At 42.2% G+C, this 21,580-nt stretch overlaps 1 protein-coding gene across 4 annotated transcripts; it reads right to left on the minus strand.

Moving 5' to 3' along the window:
- Positions 1 to 3,777: 3,777 nt before the first annotated feature.
- Positions 3,778 to 11,413, minus strand: LOC130406631 (uncharacterized). Of its 4 annotated transcripts, none has more exons than XM_056612295.1 (5): positions 10,959 to 11,413; positions 10,075 to 10,207; positions 9,287 to 9,534; positions 9,049 to 9,111; positions 3,778 to 7,662 (listed from the first exon to the last, which is right to left on the minus strand). In XM_056612295.1, exons 1-5 carry the CDS (start codon positions 11,304 to 11,306, stop codon positions 7,531 to 7,533), a joined length of 924 nt encoding a protein of 307 aa, XP_056468270.1. In that variant the 5' UTR covers positions 11,307 to 11,413; the 3' UTR covers positions 3,778 to 7,530. The 4 variants fall into 4 exon arrangements, with proteins under 4 accessions (XP_056468270.1, XP_056468271.1, XP_056468272.1 ...); XM_056612296.1 differs by having other exon boundaries at positions 9,049 to 9,108; positions 10,959 to 11,412; XM_056612297.1 differs by having other exon boundaries at positions 9,045 to 9,111; positions 10,959 to 11,412.
- Between the last annotated feature and the right edge of the window lie 10,167 nt (positions 11,414 to 21,580).

Here is a 21,580-nt window from a genome sequence, read left to right on the forward strand (position 1 = left end):
GCCTGGTATTGCAGCTGTGGACGGGTCCCTCGATTCAAGGGGCCCAGAAATAGATACCTCTGTTCACTCCAGTACAAGTGGGGAACAGGAATGTGTCCCCGCAAAAAATGTCTAGATATCAATCAAAGGCTCATAATTATCTTTATACCATGTACTAATAAAATGTATGTTTTCTCTTTTCAAAACGCCACCTCAAGGGTTTTATTAGCTATTTGATTTATTTATTTTTTGCAGGAGAAGGAGGGTTGGGCAGCTGAAAGGAGTCGTAGTGGGCATCCTAGAGGGCTCAGTGCACGGCTCCGTTAACTTCTCGTGTCCGAGGTTTTTCCTTTTACTTAACATGAATGACGTTGATGGTTTTTAGGCACTGTGTTGACTTTAATCACTTAAAGTCGGCGAGGGATGTGTAGACAGCCCTCTCACTTAAGATGCTACAATGCTAATAATGCTAGACACGAGAATATTTCTGCATCCTGCATGTCATGCACTAGGGCGTGGATGATTCCATGATGCGGAAGGAAATCTCTCCTTGATGTTGCCCTGCGCCATTGAGCACCACTCTCCTTTCTTTAGGTATTTACCAACAGGGCCATGGTAATTACGAATCCTACTATGGCCCGCTATAGAGCTCGTAAGTCCGCCCCTTCTGGTAGACCCCCATGGAACCTTCGAGATCGTGAAATATGAATGGGCCTAATTATTTTCTGGTCCCACTCTTTATGTCCTGAATAACACATTTGTTGTTTATGGATTTAAATGATAATTTTTCATGCCAAGAGTTTGACTGTTTATTGTGCAATTGTTCAGTTAAAGGCTGTAGAGAAAACACAATGAGAAAGACTGCATGTCTCGTATGTGACGTCACGCTCCCTGGGACCCGAGATCGAAAAATATGTATGGGTTCCCCCCCGGCCGACAATCAAGTGCCACCCTAAATATAAGACTGGCCCCAGCTGGCCACCACAGTAATAATATCCTGGCTACGCCCCTGCCGTGAGGGGTTAGCTGTTGTTGCCCTTTTTTTATTTCACTATAGTTAGGGTTAGGGTTAAGGTTACTAACTTATAGTTCGGTAGATTGCTTCCTTAGCTTTTGTTACACTCAGTTTATTTCACTATAATTAGGGTTACTATACTATAGTAAAGTATGTTGCTGGCTGCCTTAGATGTTGTTACACTTAGTTTATTTCAATAAGGTGCCTCTGTAAATGAACACAATTTTCAGTTACAGAAGAAGCTGTTTGTTATTATTATTTTCAACTAACCAATAGTAGTTGACATGCATTTTATAAATGTCAATGCACTTTGAGCCCTGAATAACAGTAAAAGCTATTGAATAATTGATTTGCATGCATAGTATACTACACTTTCCGTTGAATAATAGATTCATTTAATAATCTGATCAAATGCTCATACTATTAGGAGAAAAATATTATGCTTGGTTCATAACGTAAGGAGAAAACGATTATGCTTGCTTCATATCGTACTAGGTGAACCAATATGTGATACATTATTATGTTATAGTCAAAATGTTATTATATAATGCCCTCAGAATTTTTTTACATTATCGACCTTGGTTTCCACATTATAGCTATGGGTTTATTTTTATTATTTTATTACATATTGGGTTGTTGTTACACCCTGGCCTCTTGCAAGCCTGTTGCATTGACTACATGTACAATACTATTACGGTTCTTTACTTGGCCTGCCTGCCACACCCAGATAATGTACAATTAAACAAAGAAGCAAAAAATTAATGACACTTTGAATTTCAGAAAAAGGCAGAGGACCCAACAACGAGACATGTCTATGGTGGTGTCTACAGTGGGACTCACACACACAAACACATACCTGTTTTTTTCTATCATGTGGGGACACATGACAAAATGTAGCCTGGTGGGAACCACCCTTTTTGAGTGTTCTACACACAAGGCAGAAACTGATCCACACACCATGTGCAGCTGTTATAACAGCCATCACCTGAAATCTTGAGTCTAACCCTCAGAAGACTGACCTGACATTTTACCGACTTGAGGGGTAAAATAACTTGAGGGGACCTGTGACATAATTTTTTCCTATGCTAATTTGTCATACGACTGTGTGTGTTTCAAAGGTTACCAATGGGAACTCACCTCAATATATTTAAATGAGCAATGTGAGCAACGTTTTAAAATGCACATTAATACTGCATTATTATATATTAATATGTACTAATATTGCGTTCTTTCATCTTTCAACACATGCCCCTCCACCCTGATACCCCCCTCAACAGGATGCCTTAATGGAGCAAAGAGTCAATTTGGATGTTTATGTAACTTTTAGGTTTCCGTTTTAGTATGTATTTTTTTAGCATCCGTTTTAGCATGTATCCAACTCCGTGACCACGCAGACGCTTCGAAGGAGTCGTGCTTTTTTGGCAGTTATTACGTTATTGGCCGTTATAACGTATTGGGTTGATACAGGGACTCATGTCATACCATAAATGAATATAAAGGTGAACCATTTCGGCCTCACACCGAGATCCCGCTGCCCTGGATGGTCCACAAGACCTCCACACTCGGGGCTTCCTTACCCTAGTGACTAGGGTAAACAGTGAGCGGCCCCCAGTCTGGAGGTCTGGTGGACCCTCCAGGGCAGCGGGACCATATGGCGTAGGATGGAATAGGGCCTAGTTCGACAAGGTGAACCCTTTCGGCATCACAAGCGACTATCCCACTGCCCATGACGTTGTCCCACTGCCCTCACACGTAAGATGAATAAATTGCATTTAGGCTAAAAAAAGGATTGGCACTTGACGCGTTTTTGGTCAAAAAACTGCATCTTGCAGTATCTTTCTTGCAGTATATTTGAAACAAGAAAATATAGCGATTTGGCATTAAATGGTGATGGAGCAGAAAATAGGTTCAGTACTCAGCAAAATAGCATGAAAACTATTTTTTTAAATGTGGCGTTTATCGTGTTTTGGAAAAGAGCTCATGTGAAAACATCCAAGTCCAATTTAAACGAAATCATGAAATATTGTAGCTAGTCCTGACTAATTACAGCAGAAAGCAAAAGGCTGGTTAGTTGACATTTAGGCATACCTAAAATTGGCCTTCTTTGTCACCTAAATCTACCTGAAGTAGAAGGAACGTGCATAATCTTCATAATTGACATCTATCTCATGACAGTACAACTAAAATAGCCTAAATAGACATATTATGAAAACAACTTTTCCTGGGATTTTGGTTGTTGTTTTTGGTCTCTGGTGCTGCCACATGCTGAAAAACTTTGGAAAAAGTCTGTACGTGATTTGAGTGAAATATGCATTTCTGAAAGTACCCTGCCTACAGTTAACAAACGAGCGAGTCAGTTTTGGCACCCCCTCCTACGTAGGAAGGGCACATTTGAATATTACCTCAAATTTCCCCAACCCCCTCCAATCAGAGCATAGCTCAGATTTTGTGGACCGGCGGACGAGCAGCTCTGGCTGGGGGAGCTCAGCAGCAGTCCAGCTCCCGGAGTGCAATCCCTTTCTCCTCCATATCGCGGTTCAATATGGATTTCAGAGAGTCATGGCCAAAGTTCCTTTCCCCAATGCTTCTCAACCATGGCCGAGATAACCTCCACTACGAGTCTTTTCTTGTTGTGGAAGGTTGTACCAGAGACGCAGCCCTTATGATTCATAATATCATCCGAGGTGCACATAGCTTTTGGCCATGATATTAAATATATTATATAAATACCTATATATATTATAATATTATATAGAGCTCCAGGAGCCCGCAACATGGACCAATTAAAGGGTCCGCAAACGGCAACAAATACTTCTCCTCCATGCTGTGGTTCACTCGGACAGCTCATTGGTCAATGGGCAGCAGCTTATTTGCATTAAAGCTAGACACCAGACACTGCGCAATCTGAAGAGATTGAGACAGAGGGCAATAGCGGTAGACGAGATTTTTGTTTTCCTAAAAGCGATTTCCAGCAAACAAAAAAACATGTTTTCTGGAACTCATATACTATGTTTACTTGTTGGGAAACACCATAATATGGCTCCTTTAAGTGTCCATGTAATCTGGATAATGTTGATGTGAATGATATTATCCCTTGAAGCAATGTATCAAACGTTTGATTTAACATTAAAAAAATCGTTCTGATGTCTTTGACACTTGAAGTTAACATGATAAATGAATCTTCTTTTCGCTTAACTTTCTTTAGACAAACAAGGAGTGAAGGGTGAACAATAGGAATCTGATTTGAATAATAATGCATTCTAGGGGGAGGACCGTAAACTGACTCAAACATCTCCGCAATCAATATTAACCAGTGACCTTTTTAGTGGATACATTTCAACCATTATTGCCTATTGTGATACAATCCAAGGTATGAACTAGAAAATAATGGCCTTAGAAAGACAGCAATTAGTCAATATACTGCAGTCTACTCCACAAGTGAACTTTGCAGGCAATTTGTAATAAGCCTAAACATTATAAATGTTTATATAATTAGTCAATTGAAAGGAATGACTTAATTCTCCTTGAACCTAGAGATACTTCCCGCCCTCTTATTGAAAGGTGTCAAGTCTGTTTGCATTTGCATTGCAACTGTAGCCACCAAATCTGATAAAGAGGCGTATCAACTGACTTCATGTTGTGCAGATTCCTTTAACTATGTTGCGTATAGATTCCTTTAACTATCTTGCGGCCAAGTCCACTTCACCCATAGTGTATTGCAATTGAACTTGGTCTCTCCTCTGGCCAATGCTAAACTCCCCCTGACCTTTGTGTTTAGCCACGATGTAAAAGTAAGAGTCAAGTACACTAGCGATGTGAATAACTCAAAATTTTCAAATAATCAGTGGGTGGTGTGAAAGAATAATCGATTATTCAATGCGTGTCGACATTCACAAAGGCAGCCATGGATCATCGGCAAGAAATCACTTAATATCTTAAACGCAAAAAGAAAAAGTAGTTCCAGTCAAATTATCTGTTGTGAAAAATGCATTAAACTGTAATCTGAAAACACGGTTAATTGCGATAGGCCCTATAGTATCTTTGGTGTAATGGTTGGGACGAATTTCAAATTATAAATATGTACACTTTATGTTGAAATTATAGACCGTCCCGAATCCCATTGAAACTAATGACGCGGTGATTGTCTTCAAAACGAGCTGGTAAATTGTGAAAAATGAATTAAACTGTAATCAGACCACACGGTTATATGCTGAGTATCTGTTGTATCAAGGCTGGGACGAATTTTTAATTATAAATATGTACAATGCATAACGTTAGCTCTCTGGCTCATATCTGAGCGGACTAGAATACCTCCCATTGCCAAGCCGTAGCTAAGGTCCGACCTATTTCCTATGAGGAGTGAACAACGTTTCCGTTGCATAAGAACCTTACGGGATGGTGTTACGGCCACCCTTACAACACGGCTCGCGATCCGGCGGAGGGAGGCGCGTAACAGATGGTAATGATTGTTCCAGGTATTAGTCAAACCCTCAGGCGTTACCAGGGAAAAAAAGTTATGGCTTGTGAAAAACATTATATTTGAATGGGAAAAAATGTTAACGGTCCAAATGTTAAAAATCAATTTTGACCGTCGGGAACGAATAATCGAATATTCTGACCCATCCCTAATGTTCACCCATCATCTCTTTGAATGTATGATTGGTAACTTCTCTGCCTGTATCTTCCCATGATCAAGTTCTCAAATATTGTGCTGTCCGAAGTGTCCTAAAAATAAGTTATTCAAACAGACAATTATTAAAAACAGTATGCGAATAAAAAGCTGGAAAGCGTTTTCAATCAGGATGAAAGGAAACTTAAAGCAATAATTTCAACGAATACAGGATAGAAGTTCAATCAAAGCGTCCCGTTGCCCCATGTCAAAGCACTCCATTGACCTTGTGCTTGAGCATGTGCACCAAAAAGCTCCGCTTTGCTGGAACTTCAGAAACGCTTGAGAAAAATGTAGCTTATGTGGGCGCTACCACATTATTTGGTAAATAAAAGAGCGAAGCTACTTAAAAGCTATTTGATTCAGACAATAGCTAATTGTTGATTGTTTTTCGAACGCTTACATTTATTGTCAAGTCGTCTTTGGGATTTCTGTGCTGTATGGATCAGGCAGCCCGTCAACGACCGCTTTTTAACTGTGCGTTCACACCAAAAGCAATAAAGCGTTTTGAGCGATAAACGCCCATTCACTTTCTATTAGACATGAGCGATAAAGCGATTGGAGCGATACAACGCTTGAGCGATAGCTTGAAAGCTGTAAATGAGAGTTGAAAACAGCTCAACCCTATGCAAATGAGCTAGTAGCGTTTCGGCTGTAAATGACCGCCAGCCAATCAGAATGTAGATGTCTCTCGCCGGCGTGGGTCCCAGTAAACATACGCGAGAACTTTAGTTCCTAGTTCCAACGACACATTTGTTCCTTCATCATGGTGCATGAGAAAATAAATGCGGCTATTGCAGGGTATCGTATTTGTTCACGATTGCATAGCCAACATGGTTTTATTATAGCCCGATCATTAACTAAAAAACACAGAAAGAATAAAGCATCCAGCATATGACTTCAACAATGTATGAGGGCATACACAATCCGCATTACGCAACAGGGATGGTCGCACAGTGGAATGCTGATGGAAACCAACCGACGAGCGGTGGGTGGAGATGTGCGCGCATTACAGAAGCAGGGAGATACCGCACAACAATTCTAATTTGTCTTCTAATTTGTCAGTTTGCCGTGTCTGCCTGGCACAAATGCTCCCGTTGAGCGGATCTTTTCCATAATAAACAGACACACACACACACACACACACACACACGATAGCGATCAATTAAGCTATAATTTAGCAAATAAGCAATCACTCCATTAATTAGTTATTCAGCGTTTCATGTATTGATGGTTATAATTCTTTTTCCATTGACCAAACTTTTGCTTATTTTGTGTTTTGGTGGCTTGGCATCAGCAGCAGCACTTGCCTCAACTACGAGCGTGTAGGCAAAAAGCGCGGCTCCTTTAAATGGAAAAGCAAAATCGCAAGAGCGATATGAGCTGTAAATATTTTGGACAGCGTTACATTTTGAGCTATTCGGCGATTTCTCATCTTTTATAGCTTTTGGTGTGAACGTACAGTAACACTTGCATTTTATTGGTCACACTTGTAGATAACGTTACTGTTGTCCTATCAAGTACATTCCATTGCCGGGGCGGACTTGATAGGAGAGAGAAATAAACAAAACGGGTGGCCGATGGGCATATGATTTTCAAAAGGGAATCAAGGCCAAAGTGCACAACGGCGGCCGTCATGAAATCCCCCCCTTGGTGCACACATAAATTGCTTGGGTCGCTGTAGCTGGGGTTGCACTGCAGTCACACGGAGGGCTTCTCCCCGGTGTGAGTCCTCATGTGGATCTTCAGTGTGGAGCTTTCACTGAAATGTTTGTGCATTGGTCACAGTTTTAAGGCTTCTCCCCGATGCGAGTCATCATGTGGCGCTTCAGGTAGCCTTTCCCTTTGGAAGCTCTTCTTGCATTGGTCACACCTGTAGGGCTTCTCCCCGGTGTGAGTCCTCATGTGGATCTTCAGGCTGGAGCTCAGACTGAAGCGCTTCACGCATCCGAGGAGGCGCTGCGCTGCGTGCTGCAGTCTCTAATGTCATTACAGTCTTCTGCAGAGAGGAAAACAATGACAGAAAATTAACTATTTTATCGAAGAGAAGGAGTTCAAGTACCTCGGGGTCTTGTTCGCGAGTGAGGGTACGATGGAGCGTGAGATTGGCCGGAGAATCGGAGCAGCGGGGGCGGTATTGCATTCGCTTTACCGCACCGTTGTTACGAAAAGAGAGCTGAACCGCAATGCAAAGCTCTCGATCTACTGGTCGATCTTCGTTCCTATCCTCACCTATGGTCATGAGGGTTGGGTGATGACCGAAAGGACGAGATTGCGGGTACAAGCGGCCGAGATTAGATTTCTCAGAAGGGTGGCTGGCGTCTCCCTTAGGGATAGGGTGAGAAGCTCAGCCATCCGTGAGGAACTCGGATTAGAGCCGCTGCTCCTTTACTTAGAAAGGAGTCAGCTGAGGTGGTTCGTGCATCTGGTAAGGATGCCCACTGGGCGCCTCCCTTGGGAGGTGCTTCAGGCACGTCCAGTGGGGAGGAGACCTCGGGGAAGACCCAGGACTAGGTGGAGAGATTATATCTCAACACTGGCCTGGGAAGGCCTCGGGATCCCCCCCGTCAGAGCTGGTCAATGTGGCCCGGGAAAGGGAAGTCTGGGGCCCCCTGCTTGAGCTGCACCCCCCGCGACCCGACCCCGGATAAGCGGATGAAGATGAGATGAGAGATGTGATAGAAGGGAATAAAATATGTCTGACGAATGAATGAATCAGATTTTTTGTAGAGAGTGCTTCAAATCTGTCGCAATTAAAAGGGTACGGCCAACCTCTTCCATCACTTGCAGCAGCACAACGTGCTCAATAATGCGTGCAGCGACCCAAAATCTTAAGCTTTCTCGACATTAATTATTCTTTATTTAGATAAAGGCAGTACAGAAATTGTCCCAAAATGATTCCGGACTCCCGGACACCCGCCGGCTCGAGTGTCCGGCGGGTGTCCGCTCCGGCAGAGCTCAGCCCCGGCAGGTGTCGCTCCATGTCGTGATTCAATTCTGTGCTTCAGATTGATGAGGAAGTAGAAGAACCAGAGACTTCGGCGCATGTAGGCCCATCTGCCTAAGCCCACGTTTAAATAATTTTGATGTTGAATTGATTGTCTTATAAATCATAAAAGCCTCTCCCCGTGTCATTGTGTGTGCGTGTATACGAGGTGCGTGTCTGCGTGGGTGAGAGCTGATCTCAGCATTCCTGATAGCCGTCTGCCATGAAGAAGATGTTAATCATTCTATTATAAACTATATAAATAGTCGTGTTTTAGAAAGGCGCTGGTCATGATGCTTTTCAAAAAAGGACCAGGCCTTTAGCCAGGTAGTATCGAGTACAGTCTCATTTGATCAATGTTGTTTTCTTGTAAAGGTGCAATATGTATTACTAACCTACAGCGGACATGCCTCTACCAATATCCTCTTCAACCTTGATGGAAATGGTGTCTGGGGTCTGCTGCTTTCCACATAAAGAAGAAAACACACAAGACATATTCTTTCATTTGCAGAGAATAGTTATCAATCCCCACTTACGACACATTGAATCATAAAGGTGTGTGCTTTTTATGGTCGTGTCCAGGAGTTTTTAACAGAGGAAGCTCTCTTGGATGGTGAATGAGAAGATGGCTTCCAACCTGCACACTCGGCTCCTTGCGGCAGACCAACCGCTCGCTGCGGTCCAGGCTCTTGGCCACGCTGTGGTCCGCAGACAGCAAGTTCAAGGCCTCCACTGCCAGTGGGCCCTCCCCTTTTCCATGGACGGTCAGAATCCTCAGCTCCTCGCTGTGACAGGACATATGGGAGGAGCCAGGTTTGTCCACACGCAGACTCTCTGAGGTGGCGCCGAGCTGTGTGCTACGGTCTCCAAAGGCATCACAGTCTTCTGCAGGGGAGAAAAAAGACAGAAAGTAATTGTTTTGATACAGTGTTTGCATTAAAGGAGGAAGTGTTCATTATTACACATCAAATTAACTTTCATTGTATGCAACATTAACAAAGAGGGTTTAAAATTATGTCTCCTCCAGCACCCTCCTCCCTAGACTCAAAGTTCAGGCGGGTGACCAGTTTGAGGACACTGAACGAACACCAGCGCAAAATGATCCGAGCACAACATTACATGCGAGTCAAGGGCAATATTTCTATTTTGACCATAACAAGCAACAACGTGTCCTTCCCCGTTAGCATGATGATGAGAATGATAAACCAGCTCATGTGGACCAGCCTTGAAACCCTTCTGGGCTCTTGACTGAATCCATCTTTGAAATGCAACTCCCAAGTTTGCCTCATGTTTTAGCTGGTCGTTATGCGTTTCCAAAGAGGACCTGGCGTTTTAGTGCAGGTAGAATCTAGCATCAGCCTATAATCGATGGTTCATAGAATCTACTTATTAGTAAAAAGGTATTCAAGGTGGAAAAGTACATACCTTTACTGCTAAAGTGGGGCAGCCAAGTCTTTAAGGATAGCTGTGTGCCTACAGTATGTGTTTCGAGGTGGTCTGTCTGGCAGGCAACATTCCTTGAGAGAAGCAGCTGAATGCAAGTGCTTGATGTGCTGGCCTGTGTAGAGACCACAAGGTCAAATTAGTACTCAATTTATTACTTTGTATATATTCTAGGTGCAAGTTGTAAGAAGATAAGCATGATGATTGTGAATAACATTAGCCTAATTCTTAAAATTAGATCCATGATATCAAATGATATTACATATTTTATCTTTAACACATCTTAAAAGTTCACCACATCATCTCAGTTCATCTCATTATAATTACATCAACTTCTGCAGAAATCTGCTAATAACACATTGATTTCAATGTGGTGTGAATGGGAAAACATGAGTGGGGAAGAGTTATCAGGCCATAATTATCTATTCAGTAAAACGCTTGAACTACTGCGGTCACGTAGCTTGTAAAGGACAGTTGAACTCGTTTGTAGTAGGGTGACCAGACATTCTTAAAGATTCGGGACATTCCCTTGGTGTCCAAGCAGTAGAGATCAGTGCCTATACCCGCTTTGCTGTAAAACGCTTCGAATTGTGCCAATTCTCATCGGATCACCCTGGTTTGCAGAGTTGCACACTCTAACCGAACACCAAGAGCAGAACGGTTATCCTAATAACAAAGAAGTGTACAACACTCGCGTTACAGTACGTGTATTATTAACACACATACCTGATGCCATCTACCTTTACATTAGCGTCAGTAACTGGGCTGTTAGCTGTAGAGCTAATGCTACAGCCACAGTTGACGGGTAACAAGCTAGGTAAACATATACAGTAAAGCAACACAATGATATAGCATTAGTTACTTACTTGTCCAAGGTTTGTAGCTGAGCAAAGGAGAGTTGGTACTGAACCAGATTTAATTTTCAGACGTTCAGCAAGTCCAGCTCTGTATTGGCCCAAGTTAAGGAAACAGTTGTCGGTGAAATGTCTGGCGCAGACATATAACACTTTGGGAAGTTGTGTCGGCACATTTCCAGAGAAACTATAATTAACCCACTGGTTCTTCAGAGGCTCGGATGAAGGAACTAAAAATAGACTTTTGTGTTCATTTGTACATCCTAACACTGAGCAACTGCCATGCTTCGCTCGTTTGCAAGGCATTACGTCTCTCCAGGAAAAAACAATGCGGCGCTCGTATGGTCGACCGTAGCTCATTTAATAATGGGCGGTCGGGACACATTCTCTGGGCGTCCAAAGCAGAGAGGGGGGAGGTAATCTTTTCCTGTATTTTTTTCCCCCTTTTTTTATGTATATACAAACAAAATAATGAGCAATAAAATAAATAAAAACAAACGAATAGGATCCTCAGGATCCGAAGCAATACACAACTAAAATAATACAGTTCATGTTCAAAAGGGAGAGGAAAAAGTTGACAACTTTTCTGGTCCTACCCCCTCTAATTTTTTTATTTCATTATTCATAGAGAATAAATATTCAGTTTTAATCAAGCAGTGTCCATTGTTCGTAAGTTAAAACAAGTTTAAACGAGGTTATTTTAGTTTTGATGTAGTGGTAAATAGGATGTAATAATACATTTGTTGTAAAACATTGAAGTTTTGCAATGGTTCTGCAATGGTGGTTTGTTGAATAAACAGGTTCCTCGTAATCTTAATTTACGATTAAATTGGAACAACTCCTGTATGCTATGAGGCAATTGGGGATTATTTGCTTTGAACATTATTTGAATCGTTTTATAATAAAGCAAATCTTGATTTTTTTTTGGTTCTTAATTGAATAAATAATGGATTTGTTGGTTTTCTGTATAATTCGTATTGCTCTTTTTTTCAGGATGAAGATTGGATGTGTATACGTTTTGTATGTGTTCCCCATATCTCCACACAGTAGGTAATGTAAGGAAGTATGAAGGAGCACTACAACGTGTAGGCCTACAGAGAGGTTTGCTTTTTGGTTTTATTCAGTATTGCTATTGATGTCGATATTTTGGCTTTAATATAATTTATGTGAGGTTTCCAACTTACTTTGTTGTCTATTAATTAATGAACGCTGAAATTTGTACCCGTCTTTTCTCCTCATTTGTGTATCAGGAGGTTCGACTGGCCATGCCTGTACCGGAGCTTCAAGTGCGGGTGGTGACGTATATCATTCGCGTCGAGAGCGGCGAGGAGCTGTAATCTCAATACTTCCCCTTGCCCCTTATCTTCCCCCTTAAAGGCTGGTTTATGCTCGGTTACGTAAGCGTAAGCGCAAGCGCAAGAGGCCCTTGCGCGCCCTTGCGCCCCCCTTGCGCGACTTCTCACGTCTTGCGTGCGTCGGGCGATTTTTCTAGACTTGCGTCATTTTTTACGTAAGCTTTTACGCGAGCCGCCCAGCCTGCAAGGCTGTGATTGGTTTGCTGGTCTGGTTACTACTTCCTGTCTGGAGTATCACCCGGCAGGCTCATATACAAAAGCATTAACCTGAAGTGAAGTTAACTTTGCTGCCAACACATTATGTCGTTTTAAAATGTAGAGAGATATGCACATTTATACAACCCCAATGATCAACAACTTCATCACCCCTGTTCCTCTGTCTGTTGCCATCATTCACTGTGTATGGGGAGAACACGATCTGGCACATAAACAAACCAACGACTCCCACAGACAAAGACGTCATTCTCGAGGTCGTCTTCAACGAAAAACTTTCCTCCACATATTACTCCACCTACTGTTCTGGCGGTAAATTGCTTGGCAACACGCGCAACCTAAAAGGGAGCATGAATTGCTTTGAGTAAATTTTGCGCAACAACGTAACACCAACGCTGAAGCATGCAGCCGCCTGATGTTGCGCGTTCATGTGAGAGCTAGTGGTGTCTCAATACCCAATTTGATCAAGATTAAGGGATAAGATTGAGTGCTATGTAGGCTACCCCTTATTTTTAAGATGATTTGAGAGCTCACTTGGGCCGAATCTCGATTCTTCCCCTTGCCCCTTTTGCTTTGTCTTTGTCTTTGTCTTGGTTAAGACAAAGACAAAGACAAAGCAAAAGGGGCAAGGGGAAGAACCCAGTTCACAAAGCGGCCTTACACAAAACCTAAAATTATCAAACTTCTTCACGAAAATGTTTAGTTTTCTTTGCATGAAAAATTATCATTTAAATCCACAAACAACATATGATTAAATGGAATATAGGCAATCTCAAATGGAAAGTTGCTGTCACTCCTTTACAAAGGTAAAAAAAGGGGAAATAAGCTTGAAGAGAGTGAACTCTAATAGTGTAGTTTTACACTTTAACCCAGGGATGCCAGGGTGACGGCCCGCGGGCCGTATCCGGCCCGACTGTATGTCACATCCGGCCCGCGGATGATAAGGGGAGAATATATGTATTTTTTTAATTTTTATAAAAAAAAAAAAAAATTAAATACTTTTTTTTTTTTTTTTTTTTTGGGAATCCGTCAGTTGGTATGTTACTGCTGCTGGTCTGTTACGATTCAATAACTTTTCATCCCCCATTCTCCATTCCATTTCGAAACGTGTTTAGAAAACACGCTTGTTTCATTAAAATTGATTAATTTATTAAGGCCGCCACCAGGGGGCGCCCTGGTGGCGCCCCCAACGCATTTGCCGCCCTAGGCGATCGCCGGCCCTAGTTCACCTATGCAAGCCTTCAATAAATAAAATACAATTTATTAACAGTTTACACTTGTGTTATTTATCATTTATAAATGTAGGCCTTGCATGCGGAAAATGTTACGTTTTTAGACGGGAGCTGTCTCCTGCTTTAGGCTATGTAATTGTAGGCCTCATTGTGAGGCTATTTTGGGGCCAATGCAATTTATTTTCGATCGGTAGGCCTTCAAGCATAATTTAAAATAGCCTACCTATCCATGTGTTGAGTCAGTCTTTGGCCTTTTCAGGCCTTTTCAGTCCGATAGTGTAATCCGGCCCCCTGAGGTCTCACTTCAAAAAAATCTGGCCCCCTGACCAATTTCACCCTGGCATCCCTGCTTTAACCTGTTCGATTTTAATAGACTAAAACTAAAACAATTCAGTTGACTAAAATATGACAAATTAAATTGCATTTTTGTCAAAAGACTATGACTATAACTAAATCGAAACTTTCCGTCAAAATTGACAGTGTTTGTGTGTGTGTGTGTGTGTGTGTGTGTGTGTGTGTGTGTGTGTGTGTGTGTGTGTGTGTGTGTGTGTGTGTGTGTGTGTGTGTGTGTGTGTGTGCGCGCGCGCGCGCGCGTGCGTGTGTGTGTGTGTGTGTGTGTGTGTGTGTGTGTGTGTGTGTGTGTGTGTGTGTGTGTGTGTGTGTGTGTGTGTGTGTGTGTCTGTCTGTGCTAGCCCACACTGAGTGAGTCAATAAAACTCCCTCAAGATCGCTTGGTCATATTTTGCTTATATACATTTGGTATGAATGATTATCTGTCATTCCATTTGATAATCTCCTTTAACTTCAATTGAAGTGGATTTAAAATATAATTTTAAAGTGTGATTAATTGCGAGTTAAGTCACCAATACTATGTGATTAATCGCATAGTATTGCCCAGCCCTAATTATTACATTATCCGCTCAGTTATTACATTTTATGCTTGCTGCATTACGTGATAGCTGAACCAAAATTGTATACGTTGTAACATTATAGGCAAAATGTTATTATATTATGCGCTCGGAAATTTTTTACATTATCAAGGGTGTCCACATTATTGCTATGGGTTTAATTACAATTAGAGGTTGAGCATGTGACACGTGTGCAGAAACTCTAGTTTATTTAAAACAAATAGGGGCAAACTGTTACGCAAAACGTTGAAAACACCTGACTTCCACAGGCCCCCTGCAACACCACAGGCCCCGTGCCGTACCACAGGCCACGTGCCATACCACAGGCCCCGTGCCATACCACAGGCCCCGTGCCATACCACAGGCCCCCTGCCATACCAAAGGCCCCCTGCCATACCACAGGCCCCATGCCATACCACAGGCCCCCTGCCATACCACAGGCCCCGTGCCATACCACTGGCCCTGGCTCCGGTGCTGCAGCCGGATGCTATTGAAATACACCAGTCACAATTTGCATATTGTGTTCTGTCCGAGTGGAAGGAAACAGTCCTCGCTGCAGGACTTCTCCTCGATTTTAGTCTCGATTTGGGAGACTTTTTTTGCCGTCCGTCCTTGTGGCCTGGAGCCCAGTTCACCGTGCGGCCCGCTGAATCTGGGATCAGAGACAACAGACCAGGGCGTGTGTGTCTGTGGTGGGTGTGTGTGTGTCTTTGTCTTTGTAACCTAGTAACAACAGGCGGCTGCAGAAACTGTGGGGCCTATTAGTGGCACAAAGCGATTGATACACCCCTTGTGCAAACTTAGAATAAACACAATTTTATAATAATGCAAGACAGTAATAATAATAATAATAATGCATTTTATTTAGAAAAGCGCCTTTCAAGTCACTCAAGGACACTGTACATCACACACAATAAAACACACAATGAAATATACAAAAAACGTGATAAAATAGACACATAAGGACAACATAATAAGTTAAAATACATAGGGCAGAATGGCAGGAAGCATGGAGGTTAGAGAGAGTAGGCAGTCCGAAACAGGTGGGTTTTTAGTTGTGCTTTGAAAATGGGGAGAGAGTCACAGTTTCGGAGGTCGGGTGGTAGAGAGTTCCAGAGTAGTCCTCTGTTAACAGTAAATGCTGCAAAGGAAAACAATAGTGCCACGGACAGTGCTTTGACTGTTTGTGCTCCTATTTGAATACTGCTTACCTCTTCACACTGGTTGATGGAAAATTCCTGTCAATGATAAATATCTCAATAACCTCAATAACCGAATATCAACCTAACATTTCAATCATATCATCATGCTGGTACTTTAAAGCCTCAGGGTCTGTCTTCTTTGGTCACCTTGTCTTACAGCTCAGAAGCGTATTATTATAGCGTCAGCCGTCTCCTTTATTGCTTCGCACTTCAGCAAAGGGATGGCTTGGATTCCCTTTCTTTTGAGTTGTAGTCAGGTAACAGCCAACTAAAATGACTTTTTGGGCCTGCATATGAATGCATATCTGCAGAAGTGATGTCCACCTCCAGACCAACAGTGCCGGCAAGAGAATGAAAATGTATTCTTATCTTTCTTGTTGGTTTCGTCCTTCACATTGTCTCTTCCTCTTTTTTCAGAAATTGTCATGTTCTCAGTTGCAGACGCGAAGTTGCTAATCAACAAGCTAACCAGCTAATTGGAAAGAGCATGCTAAAAGTTGATTTGGCTAAAAGTGAGTCAATCAGTGGCAATTGCATTTTCTACTACAATGCAACATTACAAAACTGTTTAATGGTTAGATGTTAAGTAGTGATGGGTCGGTCGCGAACGATTCGGTCAGAACGAACGAATCCCGAAGGTAACGACGAGAACTGATTCCCAAAACAAGAGAACTGATTATTATTTTATTTTTTTACATATACCAAAAATATGGTTACGTAAATAAAACATACAAACAAACCGAGCTTTGTCTCCCCACAACCTTATATTGATTGTGTCTAAAACGTTCTATGAGTTCTATGAGCCAATAGGTGCGTTTCCATCCCCGCCTGATTTTATGCAAACTTTGAAGTATCGAATCAGTAAACGGTGATGGAAACACCAACATTTGCATAAAAATCCTCTAATTCGCAAAAACGTTTATCCGCTCGCTTGAGGTGGTTTTTTTGAAATGCGAAAGAGAGTAAATTCACAAAAGGGGAGATGGAAACACACTTTTCGAAACAGCTGTGACGTAGCGAACTTTGAACACACAGTACTGACAGTCTTTCAGATTTCCGCATAACGACCGGTGTTGTGTCGAGATGTGTTTCCCCGTCGAGATGTGTTTCCCCTAGTCCCCGCCCCCGTCCGAAATTACCCGAAAAGGCCCTCTGTTCCATAGGAAAGGAGGCTCACACATCTTTCAAATTCATACTGCTGACTTATTTCCCCACAAGAGATAAGTGCTGTGATTTTCAGGCTGATATCATTCAATTTGACCATTTAGAACAGGGGGAACGCATCCTGACAGCTTGGAATGTTACTGTCAGATACTGTTCCCCCTCTGTTCCATAGGAAAGGAGGCTCACACATCTTTCAAATTCATACTGCTGACTTATTTCCCCACAACAGATAAGTGCTGTGATTTTCAGGCTGATATCATTCAATTTGACCATTTAGAACAGGGGGAACGCATCCTGACAGTCATTATCTGGGACTAGGGGAAACACATCTCGACGGGGAAACAGATCTCGACACAACACCGGCCATAGCAACCCTGCCGACATCAGCGTGTAACGTCATCGCCCTATTCCGCTGCAACCACTTGATGGAAACGCACCTAATTCAAATTACTTTTTTGCGAACTTTCTAAAGATTTGCATCACCTTTTAGATGGAAACGCAGCTAATGAGAGCAGGTAGCAATCGCGTTGCCATGGCCCATGGGTAAACAAATGATAAGGCACCACCACACAAGTTAAATAACGATCGCTGTAGGATTCAATATAATGCAAGCACTTTATGTTTTATTTTTATTTTGTTCTACATCACAATTGCATGCTTTAATAAAGTATTGTTTTTAACTACCATTACGAGTCTCGTTTGGTCTAGTTGCTAAGCTTCACTACTTTTTAGCGCTACTTGGAAGACGCCATTTCATTCTTACTGCACCCAGTTATGTATTAAGGATATTTATGAAAAAAAAAAGGCACGTCTGCTTTATATATATGCTTAATGTTTACACTTAACCCGGGTTATCTCGCCAGAACATTAGAAAGTAGTAGGCTACAAGCATGTTGATTAACATTTATTCCATCATTTCCGATTCCCTGGCTAATGACGTAACAGACCATCTGACTTAACGAACTAATCATGATAGTGAACTGAACTGAAAGAACTGATTCCCGGAAAATAATCGTTTTGCCCATCCCTAGTGTTAAGCCAAAGTGTGTTTTTAGGTGAAAATCCAAAATATTTCTTCAGCACCAAATGAATAGGACCGGTGTGGTCACCATCTTCATTGTTAAACATTCATAAATTATTTTACAATGCGACAACACATCGCAATGACCGCTATCATTTTCGAGGCATTGGAGCATTGAACTGTTAGTTATCAAGTTCATAATAATAATTTTTGGTCATTATTAAGTTATTCATCAGGAAATTGTTCATCATGCTGAGAGATTGATGTGTTTGAAAGTGCCAAAGGGTTTCTCATGCAAGGCATGGCAAAACACAAAATCACCCTCCACCCATTGAGCAAATATTTGACTATTAATACAGGGAGATTAACGGATGGACAGGTGTCCTGACTGGTTCCACCCTGAGTACTGTTCAACTGTGATCGCCTCGACGTAATCTGTCTTTTCTCATTGCAAAGCATAACAGTCAGTTTTGACTTTTGAGTTTGATCACACGCTTGTCTGGCTTCTGCTTCTCACTCTTCCTCTGCTTTTAGTCAGTAGCACATATTCCCTAACTGGCGTTGTTTTGGAATACCAGGACACTCGAAAATGGTCTGGAGGTAAACACAACTCTTTTGATTATGATAAGGAAATGTATTATTTTAAATTATATATTATATGTATATTTACTGTAGGCCTATACTATACCAGTCATAAAATTACAACCCACTGAACAAAGTTTACATTCTGTGTTACAACATTAACAATAACAAATTGCATTTATAAAGCGCTTTCTTGTAGGCTTATGTTAACAGATATAGCAAATTATAAATAGATTATAAATAATTATAATAATTATAATAATAATTATAAATTAATCTTACTGACAGAGTTCACTGCTGCAGCAACATGTTGCCACTCACTCTGCTTTTTGTTGTTTGCGATCCCAATCCCGTGACCGCCGAACAAAACTACCTTTTGGGCCTCCATCTCACCCACAAGTGTCTCCACTTCAACCTCGGTGAAATTTCGCTTTCTTGCTTTTCGCAGTACTTCTACCATTGTTTCCGACAAGACATAATACTTGCATCTGAGTCTGTTTTATATGCAGATCGAATTCATGAGGTCATTTGCATTGACCATTTATGGTTAAAAAGGGGCGTGTACAGGGCGGAACGTGAAGCTGATTCAGCTGCGCACACTTGTAGGCACTCTGTGATTTATAAAGCAAAGATTGCGTACGGTGTGCGTACGCAGGGTTTTATAAATCTGAATATTTTTTGGCGCACGCAAAACTTGGCTTCTGGGCGTACGCACATTTTTAGTAACGATCCCACGCACAGTTTTATAAATGAGACCCCAGAGCTGTAAGCCAGTGGCGGATAACCTCTGCCGGTCCGTGTTCCAGGCCCAGATGGTGGGGGGCTTCCTCCAAGACCTGGGGTTGGGGGTGTATGTGGTGGATGCCTACAGCATGGCTCCTGATGTGAAGTCCCTGGTGGAGTTTCTGAAAGCTGGAGGGGGGCTGTTGATCGCAGGGCAGGCCTGGTCCTGGGCTGGACAACTCCCCAAGCAAGACGTTCTGAAGGCCTTCCCCGGGAACCAGGTGCCCAGCGTGGCGGGGATCTACTTCTCTGAATACTGTGGAGAGGTTGATCTTCTGCCCGTTTATCCTCAGATTCCAACCTCCTGGCTGGCTGTGGTGTAGGTAATTTGTTTGTTTTTGAGCATCAGCATTATTAGACTTGCTTTGCTTTTATCTTTACTTTATTTGACTTGGCTATAAGTGTGATACAAGGCCACTCAGCATATGTGATGTTACAGACTAGGGACAACGTCAAGCCAACTATCCAGTCAAACAACTCAATAAATTATGATTTTAATTTTGTCTGTTTAGGTTAAACCCATTGTGATGTTCCTTCTTCTCTTTCATATATTTCCATAATCCACAATTGGCAAGGACTTTAAGGATGATTTGGAGTCCCTTCTGCAGGGCGTGTCCCAGTTGGACATCAGCGGTGGCGCGATAGCCTCCGAGGTCCTCGTCCACGGCCCTCTGGCCTTCCCCATCGGCACCACCCCGGACGGACGGGCTTTCCTGGCTGGAGCCTAATATGGCCGGGGCCGGGTCATCGTGACCACACACGAGGGCTTCATGGGCTGGCAGGTGGGGTGAACAAGACATCACCGCAACGTTTTTTTTGTAGCAGTGCTGCAGAAGCAGGTTTCTCAAACAACAAGTGGTTAGTTGTTCCCGAATAGTTAAAGGAGACATATTATGGTCTTTTCCCAACAAGTAAACATAACATTTGAGTTCCAGGAAACATGTTTTGAAGCTGTTTGCTGGAAATAGTTTTTAGGAAAAATAATCTCGCCTACCGCTATTCCCCTCTGTTTCAGTCCCTTCAGAATGCGCTGTTTCTGGTGTCTGTAACTTTAATGCAAATGAGCTACTGCCCATTGACCAATGAGCTGTCAGACTGAACCACAGCATGGAGGAGAAGGGATTGTTGCTGTTTGTGGACTCCTCAAGCTCTATATCTATATAATATAATATATTAATAATACTAATAATCCTAATAATTAGTGCTGTCAGTTTAACGCGTTATTAAAGGCTTTAACGCAAACCAATTTTAACGGCGTTAATTTTTTTAGCGCGCGATTAACGCTCTTTTGGCTTGGAAAACGTTGTCGTTTTTTCACCTGCTGTCTAGCAACAACTTGTCACGTTAGAAAAACAACACCACCATACCGGATCTAGCTACACCGGAAACAAAACAACAAGCACGCCGCACAAAATTGTTAAGGGCTGACAAGGATACGGAGCGGGTGAAAAACTCCTCAGTGTGTGTGTTTGTGTGTCACTCTGTTCAAGCCCGCACAAGAGTTCATTGTTGTCATTAGCTGTTACGTCTTTCTGACCAATCGCAGTTCAAGGCCCACCTGAGCTGTACCACTTCGGGAGGGGCCGCTCAGTTACTCCCCTCTAGACAAAATCGACTTGGTTGCGACTTTGACAGTTTGAGTGTTGCATCTGTTGTTAACGGCCCACCGGGAATTCTCCCGACTCTCCCGATTACCACTACACCACCGTGTGTGTGTGTGTGTTAGTTGATAGCCTGGTAATGTGTATAGGCCTACGTACGGTAGGGATATTCATACTAGTTTAAATAATAAATGTTACTTATAGTATTTCCCATCTTTGCTGAGCAAGAGTTTTGTTCGAAAGTTCAGTGATTGAAACAAATAAAATCCTGGGCTATTGAAGTTTTATGGTAGGCCTACCACTGTCATGCACCTACCCGATGTCAAGTGGACTGGGTTGAATTCACTGTGGGTCTCTCTTCTTACTGTCCTTCTCACCACTCTCTGATCTCACGAAAAGGCTAGCAGCACGGAATCAAGGGATATTTAGAATATTAAAAAAAAAAACGAGTTAACTGACATTAATGCGATTAATCGCGATAAAATATTTTAGTCGCTGGACAGCACTAATAATAATATATATACTTATATAATATTATATCTAATATCTCGACCAAAAGCAATGTGCGCCTCG

The sequence above is a fragment of the Gadus chalcogrammus genome, chromosome 16 (assembly GCF_026213295.1).
Source record: "Gadus chalcogrammus isolate NIFS_2021 chromosome 16, NIFS_Gcha_1.0, whole genome shotgun sequence".
NCBI lineage: Eukaryota > Metazoa > Chordata > Actinopteri > Gadiformes > Gadidae > Gadus > Gadus chalcogrammus.

Excerpts from the sequence above, each read along its gene's own strand:
- LOC130406631 (XM_056612295.1), bottom strand. The coding sequence starts at position 11,306 with ATGAGCTACGGTCGACCATACGAGCGCCGCATTGTTTTTTCCTGGAGA. Across the intron at positions 9,535-10,074 it reads GCCCCACTTTAGCAGTAAAG|AAGACTGTGATGCCTTTGGA; the intron begins GTATGTACTTTT and ends TCTCCCCTGCAG. Across the intron at positions 7,663-9,048 it reads TTGGTAGAGGCATGTCCGCT|AAGACTGTAATGACATTAGA; the intron begins GTAGGTTAGTAA and ends TCCTCTCTGCAG.